Source organism: Benincasa hispida, chromosome 9 (genome assembly GCF_027475165.1).
Source record: "Benincasa hispida cultivar pf3 chromosome 9, pf3_genome.v1.1, whole genome shotgun sequence".
In the NCBI taxonomy this organism is placed as follows: Eukaryota; Viridiplantae; Streptophyta; class Magnoliopsida; order Cucurbitales; family Cucurbitaceae; genus Benincasa; species Benincasa hispida.
Window position 1 is genome coordinate 36,919,252 of NC_143486.1, and position 7,887 is coordinate 36,927,138.

At 37.0% G+C, this 7,887-nt stretch overlaps 1 protein-coding gene and 1 long non-coding RNA gene across 4 annotated transcripts; one reads left to right on the forward strand and one right to left on the reverse strand.

Annotated features, from left to right (window-relative positions):
- Positions 1–437: 437 nt before the first annotated feature.
- LOC150033780 (uncharacterized) lies at positions 438–3,170 on the reverse strand. Its single transcript, XR_016532346.1, has 2 exons — positions 1,203–3,170; positions 438–905 (listed from the first exon to the last, which is right to left on the reverse strand). It is a non-coding gene; the product is annotated as an uncharacterized LOC150033780 (long non-coding RNA).
- Positions 3,171–4,046: 876 nt separating this feature from the next.
- LOC120086354 (3-methyl-2-oxobutanoate hydroxymethyltransferase 2, mitochondrial-like) lies at positions 4,047–7,621 on the forward strand. Of its 3 annotated transcripts, XR_016532112.1 has the most exons (6): positions 4,122–4,657; positions 5,596–5,802; positions 5,941–6,087; positions 6,254–6,313; positions 6,415–6,863; positions 6,952–7,621. XR_016532112.1 is itself a non-coding variant. In XM_039042968.2 (5 exons), exons 1-5 carry the CDS (start codon positions 4,241–4,243, stop codon positions 7,168–7,170), a joined length of 1,044 nt encoding a protein of 347 aa, XP_038898896.1. In that variant the 5' UTR covers positions 4,047–4,240; the 3' UTR covers positions 7,171–7,621. The 3 variants fall into 3 exon arrangements, 2 of the variants coding, with proteins under 2 accessions (XP_038898896.1, XP_090173957.1); XM_039042968.2 differs by lacking the exon at positions 6,254–6,313 and having other exon boundaries at positions 4,047–4,657; positions 6,810–6,863; XM_090317831.1 differs by lacking the exon at positions 6,952–7,621 and having other exon boundaries at positions 6,254–6,506.
- The last annotated feature ends 266 nt before the right edge of the window (positions 7,622–7,887 follow it).

Consider the following 7,887-nt stretch of genomic DNA (forward strand, 5'->3'; position numbering starts at 1 on the left):
CTTTCCTTATTTAAACTAGGCTGTCCATTAGAAATTGATTGGGTCTTTTCATGCAAATCCAATCCCTTAATTAAATCATAAGTGTTGCTGCCACTTTTTCTAGTCCTTGGCATCGATTTGCTTGGCTGATGATTTGTGCTGGATTAAGTCAATTGAAGCTCATATTCCCTTCTGCTTTTTATCCTAGTTTTAGAAACAAAATGGGCTTTCATTAATTTCCTTGACTTCAGCCCACAAAACAGTTCAACAACACAAAATTTTCCATAATCATCTTTCTTCTCATTATACACATGAACGGGCCCATCTTCATGTCATCTGCATTTGTGTTTAAAATTGAAGTTTCTCTTCTCTAATGGGCTAGGCCCACAACTAATTTGTTGTCCAAAATCACCCACCAACTCACTTTTAATTAGCAGTCAGTTTTCATTTATAAGAGAAACAACATAATAAGCTCACTTTCTACTTTATTTCTTTCTCAGATTTTTACACATGTTTGGTCTATTGCTCCACTTTAACAACAGGAAAAAAGTTTAAAAAATCATATGCCGGCTTGTAAAAAACCAATTGGGCTTCTTCATGCAATTTAGGCCCATCATTCCCATGATAATTAAATCTACTTTTTTTCCAACCGACTCCACTTTCTGATTCTTCACGTGGGCAGCAACGTGTTTTCCCTCATCTTCATGCAATTCACCTTTTCCCCTTCTTCACCATCCATGGTAGCTCCCCTCTTGCAATTTCCAGGACGTACAAGATCATCCTTCTCCGCTGCTCATGGTCCCAAGCGATCAATTCCTTCTTCTCTTCTTCTTTCGGTTCTTCTCTCCTCTTTTCCGACCGTGTTTCCATCGGACTGTTCTTCGTTCACTTGCCACCTCGTCTTCTCTAACTTGTGATTGTAGGATCTAAAGGTAACGCTAGAAGGGGTGAATAGGGTTGACTACCAATTTTTAAAAATAATTTTATCTTCAAACAATGCTCAATAAAGTTAACCCACTAATTTGATTAAAGAAAATTTATGCAAGACAAAACTTAAATCATGCAAGCTATGATAACTTCAAATTTAAAGACAATTTGATCAAGGATAAATTTAAATAACACACTAAAAATTAAATCATGCAATTAGGAAAGATTAAAAAATAACTAAGATAAGAAGCAAAAAATTGAAAACCGAAAATAAAAGAGAGAGGAAGAGAAAAAACCGAGAATTATAGTATTTCGGCAAATTGCCTACTCCACTTTCCAAGACTCCTTCTTGGGTATTTCACTAAGTGATCCTCTTGCAGGTGAGGACCAAACCGACACACGACCCTCTTTTTCTTAGGCTAAAGAGAAACCCAAGATCCTTTTTACTGGTTCAGGATCAAACCAATTTCTTTTTCTCACAACCCAAGATGTACCCACACCTTAATACAATTCCCAGAAATTAAAAGAAAACCTCACAATATTACCTCTTGAAGACTAAATACACAAGTTGGGCACTCAAAAAAAAACTCACAAAAATAACTCTAGGCCAATTTAGGAGCAAGGAGGACAAGAATTTGAGAGTTGAGAGAATTGAGAGCTTAAGACTTGATAGCTTTTGGTGTGTCAATGAAGAGTAAAATCAAGTTGAATTTATTGGCGAGGGGGATAAATTTTGGCCATTGGATATGATTGCAAATGAAGGGTGGAGATTGAATAAAAATATAAAAGGAAAGGATTTATAATTAAGAGAGAAATTGAAAAGGAAAGGATTTGTAATTAAGAGAGGAAGTGAAAAATTGGAATTATTGAGATTTGGAGAATAAAAAAGGATTTGAAGGATGACAATTTAGGAAGGAAATCAAATTTGAAAAGGTTGAAAAATCTTAAATCGCACCACGTGTCGCCATACTATTGATCCGTGCGTCAATTAACAATTTCTCCTTCTTTTCTTTTTTTTTAATATCAGCTGTCACTTGTCATTATTTTATTCGTCCATGGTCGCCACGTCACTGCCATGTCAGCAAAAAAGTGACAGGTTGGAGCGACATGTCATCCGCCACGTCAGCTGCCACATCATCAAAATTGACTGTTTGTGTGCCACGCCAGCCGCCACATCAGCAAAGTGCCACGTGTCACTGCCACATTGGATTTCCTCTCCAATCTTCTTTTGCTTATAACTTTCTCGTTTGAACTCCGATTTGAGTGATTCAAATTGCATTCGAATCGTATTTCCGAGAAAAATGTTAGTACAAAAACTCTGAGTTTGTTATCATCAAAATACTTGGTTTGATTGAAGCCCTAATGCTAACAGTGATCGTTGGCCATCCATGACATCGCCTTCGGTAATGTTCTCCCTTGATATCTCTTGCATGGTCGTTGTTCTCCAGGCTCTCCACCACCCCTTCACGCCATTTCCAATGACCCCTTCCTCAAATTTTCATTTTCGCTTGATCTGTCATTCGCCGCTTCTTCTTCTGCCAGCGTTCTCGGTTTTCTGGCTATTTGTCTGTTGGGTATCTCCTTTTCTCATGCCTCTTCTTCCGCACACTTCTTCACCTCTCCGAACACAAGTTTGTTGTAATGTTCTCCTTCCTTTCACGCCATTCTTGTTCCACCCCTGTTTTCACCATAGATTTCTCCTTCTTCTTTCCCATTTACCTGATCAATCCATTCCCTCTCATTTTTCTGGAGGTGCCTCGGGTAGAATATTCGTCTCAGCCACTCTTCGAACTCGTCTGGATAGTTTTCGAACAAGGTTTTCCTTATCTTCTTTGATGGTTGTTAGTCTTCTCTCTTCTCTTTCTCTGTCTCTTTGCTGAGACTTCTTGATCCTTTGTTGTATTGCATTCATTTCTCTCTGCATGTCTAATAATACTTTAATCAACCGATCACGATTCATTTCTAAAATTGATGTTACAGGATGAACAACTCTGATACCAATTTGTTAAGATCCCTCCTAATAACAAAAATACTCAAGAATACCGAATAAACTCAAAAATAATTCAATTATACAAATATAGAAAAATGTAATTAAATATGCTATAAACTCATAAACTAGGGAACAAGATAAACCTTAGTCTTTCGATAGAGCTAGTCTCTCCCTTAATTCCTAATAAGGAAATTTCTTACTAAATTCTTAACACCTTTCTCTAACTCCTCTCCCAACTAAAATTCATAACAAACTTACTGTCTAATTACTCATATGCCGCTTCTATCCTCCCTACTAATATTCCACTAGATTATCCCAAAATATTCCTAATAAGGAGCCTACATTTCTTTTATAAGAGTATTTTGAGTGAATATTATTACACTATTAAAACACTTCATCATTGACACATCCTTAATGTAATTTAGAGTAGGTATATCACTGATCTACCAATAGTGTGCATCAATGACTTACCTAATATTTGGTATATTAGTAAATAGTAGCCTACCTAGCTACTGAAGGAACTCGTATAAGGTGAACCTTGAGTAGAAGCAATCGACCAAATTTCATTAATTATCAAATACAGAATTTACAGTAAACATACAAATAAATATGCATTTAAATTAAATTACAACATGCTATTCAAGAAAAAGGATTTCAAGAATTTCACCTTTGAAGACCTTTTTCTTTACGAATCCTTCCTCGAACGAATACGAACCTTTTTGAAGACTTTCTTCAAAATAACCTCAAACAAAAACCTGGACACAACCACAATGGAGTCCTCGATATTCTCAGGGTGAGAACCTAGGAGCGGTGGACTCCGACTATTTTGGTTAAGAGGAAAAGTCTTAAGGTGGAGGAAGAAGATTGAGAGTTTTCTCACAAGAAAAACTCACATAACTTTTCTGGAACAACTTTTTCTCTCTATCTTTGAAGATTGATAATTTTGAAAATTAAAATCTATTTCCATCTCAATTCTTGATTTATATATTTTTTTTAAGTATAATGGTTGAATATTTAGCTAAATTTAAAAAACAAAGATAAATTTTTAAAAACTATTTTTTTAGTTTACAAAATTTAGTTTGATTTTTTAAATCTTCTATAAAAATAGAAAGAGTGTTTACTATCTACCAAAAATGATTAGGAAGTTCATGAAAATAAAACAAATTTAGAAAGTTGTAATGCTAAAAAAAATAAAGAAGATTTGCGTGAAGTTGCCACGTGTCAGCAGCGTCAGAGTTTCCATCAGTTGTAAACCTGAAACTAATTGGAGTAAGCAACAGATTGTGAAGCGCCAATTCTAAGGAAAAGCCCTATTTCGTATTATTTCCTTGTTTCCTTCCATCAATGGCGATCTTCAACCTCTTCTCCAAGGCTGCATCTAGAACCAGAACGCGACCACTCCTCAAAACGCTTCGTAACATGAGCAATGTCCCTGAAAACGCCGTCTACGGCGGCCCCACGTCGCAGACTCCGAACCACAGAGTCACTCTCACCAATCTCAGGCAAAAGTACAAGAAAGGTGAACCGATCACCATGGTCACTGCTTATGATTATCCCTCTGGAGTCCATTTGGACATGGCCGGCATTGATATTGCTTTGGTTGGCGATTCGGCTGCCATGGTAGTGCACGGCTACGACACTACGTTGCCTATTAGCTTGGATGAAATGCTTGTTCATTGTAGGGCTGTGGCTCGTGGGGCTAGGAGGCCACTTTTGGTCGGTGATTTGCCTTTTGGTACTTATGAATCCAGCTCTGTACAGGTTTTTTCCCTTTTGCCTTTTAGGTGTTTGATGAAATGACAGCCGTCTGGTTTTATTCATATCAAGTTAGAGAAAGTCTGTTTTCTTTTTTTTTTTTTTAGATTTTTGTACTGATAATCCATGAATATTAGTGTAGAGTGAAGAAAAATGAAATCGTGATAAACATGATCATCGCTTTAGGGCTACTATGTATGACCTTCCAGCCTTAATGTGATATTGTATAAAACGTTGTACTACACAAAATGATTTCATTTTTTGGGATGGGGGCTGAGAATGGGTCATCCGTACAAGAAAAAACTTGATGTTTGAATGGGCTTTATAGGAATCTAAGGGATTCATTTGTTTCCATACTAAAAATGTAAACCATAAAACCAATTCCAAACTCTTGTGAGAATGTCTACTTTTACTAGTTGATGGAGTTATCTAAATGACTGAAAATGGGAATCTTAAATTCATATCAAAATATGTTTCATTTAGTTTCTTAGTAACTTAGTTCATCTTTGTCTCAAAATGCATAAACAGCCTGAACTTACCTGACTGGTTTTTTGTTGCTATTGTTTTCACGACCATCACTTGGTGTAAATGCTCCACTTTTTCATTAGAAAGTGGGCTGAAAGTGGGCTTTTGACCCTTTTCTTTGTAATTTCATATCATCAATAAAGTTGATTCCCATATTAATTATTAAAGGGGAAAAAACATAAACATGAACGAACTAATCTTGTGGAATAATTTTTTTTGATAGCTCAGAAAAAAGCTAGTTTAGGAACATAAGAATTAATCTTTGATGGGAAACTCGAGTGGGGATGGTGGATGTAATTGAATCGTGTGAGCAACCTTGCTTTTTAGGATGTCAAAACCTTGAACAAATCAATTCCTTCCCACTTGACGATCACCTCAAATTTTTAAAATGATTCAGACCGTGTTGCTATTATTGACAGGCTGTTGATACGGCAGTAAGAGTTCTGAAGGAAGGGGGAATGGATGCGATAAAATTGGAAGGGGGTGCACATTCTAGAATAACAGCAGCAAGAGCTATAGTTGAAGCAGGAATTGCGGTAATGGGGCACGTTGGACTTACTCCACAAGCCATTAGTGTTCTTGGAGGATTTAGACCTCAAGGGAAGAATATCGCCAGTGCTGTTAAGGTCACCCCCACTCCTCTACTGGTCTCTTCCTCTTAGTTTACTGTTTGCAGCTGTTTCGGGGGACACCATTTCTGTTGTTATGTTGCATAGCTTATCATGTTCGTTTTACCTTTTATGCTGAACAGTGCATCTTTGCAGGTGGTGGAAACTGCAATCTCTCTACAAGAAGCTGGGTGTTTCGCTGTCGTTCTAGAATGTGTTCCTCCAGAAGTTGCAGCTGCAGCTACATCTGCTCTCCGTATACCCACCATGGGCATTGGAGCAGGGCCGTTCTGTAGTGGACAAGTTAGTTGATTGCACAGATATCCTCATATATGCCATCTGTACATACACACACACACACACACATAACTGCCAACCATATTTCCTTTCCTTGAGCTTTTTGTTTGTTTCTCTTTGTTTGATCTAGCATATAATTATACCTTCAAACTATTTCTTTACCCGAGTTCAGGAATTGGAGGTTCTCTCCCAAGTTCCCAATGAGAGAAGCATCAAAGATTGTCCTTTTTTGGTATTCGAAAATGACCTCTTTTATGGTTCTTCAATTCTAGCACAATGAAATTGGAACAGAATGGACTGTAACTGTTTAAATTGTTTTGAGATTCCCTAAAGAGAGTGGACGCATCAGAACATAGAAGACATATTCAAGAGTAGCGAAATATTTCTACTGGTAAACAGTACACTTGCTAACAAGTCATGGAGGTGAAATAGCAATTTGTTAATATTTGGGTTCGAATGCTGCTCTCGCGTATTGGAAGGAGCTTATGAAGGAGAAAATGGACCTTGCATTTCACTCAATAAAGAGGAAGGATTTATGATTTATTAAATATTTCAGGCAACTTGTTGGTTTTTCATTTTCTTCTTCTCTTAAACAGAAATGTTAGTTTTATTGATACTTGTTTGATAAGGTTGTTTCGTTATGTTGCTCACCTTGTTTTTGATTACTTGACAACAACCATAGTGTCGCATATCCTCTGCAGTTGGACTAATTAATTTCTTCAACTCAGGTGCTAGTTTACCATGATCTGCTCGGCATGCTTCAACATCCGCATCATGCTAAGGTCACCATCAGGATGCACCTTCATTTCGTCTAAGTTTCTGTGTTTGTTTTAAGGCGTTTTGACTCCTGGATTGCACATGCCCTTACAGGTGACCCCGAAATTCTGTAAGCAATTTGCTCAAATTGGAGATGTCATCAACAAAGCTTTATCAGAATACAGGGAAGAAGTATCTAATGGTTCATTTCCCGGACCGCTCCACAGCCCATATAAGATCAGCGACACCGATTTCAATGGTTTCTTGAAAGAGTTACAAAATATGGGATTGGATGAGGCAGCATCTGCAGCTGCTGCTAAAGCCAACCGATGATTAAACTCAGGCCACATTTTAAGTGGCTCGCCCTCCTTGGTCTTGCTTTTTCAAGTTTTAGATAATTCATGGAATTTATAAGGTGGGACAAGCCGTTCAAAGAATCAGTAGCTGAAAAACACTTCAAACTCTTGTACATGAAGATCGCAATCAACGTTCTCTTTAGGCAATGGGTTACTTCTCAGTTAATCTCTATGATCCCCTTTTGATTAGCTGATATGAAGATGTATTTGGATTCTGAACAAAATGAGAGCACCCAAAGAAAAAGGTAAAAGAAGGAAAGCCACGGCCACATGATGATTCTGTTTCTAATCAAAGATTTAGTGGTGTAATAAGCGAGCAAAAAGCAATCTTTCTATTCTTCGTTTCGAGGACAAAATGCCAGGAATATACCTATCTAAACTTAAATTGTGTTTTTTGCTTGCAATAACAAGGGTTAAGGTTCTTAACATCTGAAATTTGCCTAGTGATCGCTTATGAGAATGGATAAAAGGGGATAACATACCCATTTAAATTAAAATTTTGGTTGAGACTGATTATTTCAAATATCATTAATCGTCTATTTGATTAATGAAGTGATTCATTTGTTATTTGTAAGTTAATGATATGATATTTTTTATTTGGTTCTTGTGATTTAAGGGGAAAAAATCCTAATGCCTAGATCCTGCCCGACATGTGTATAGCTCAACTAGTTCGTGTTAAACCACTCTGACCACC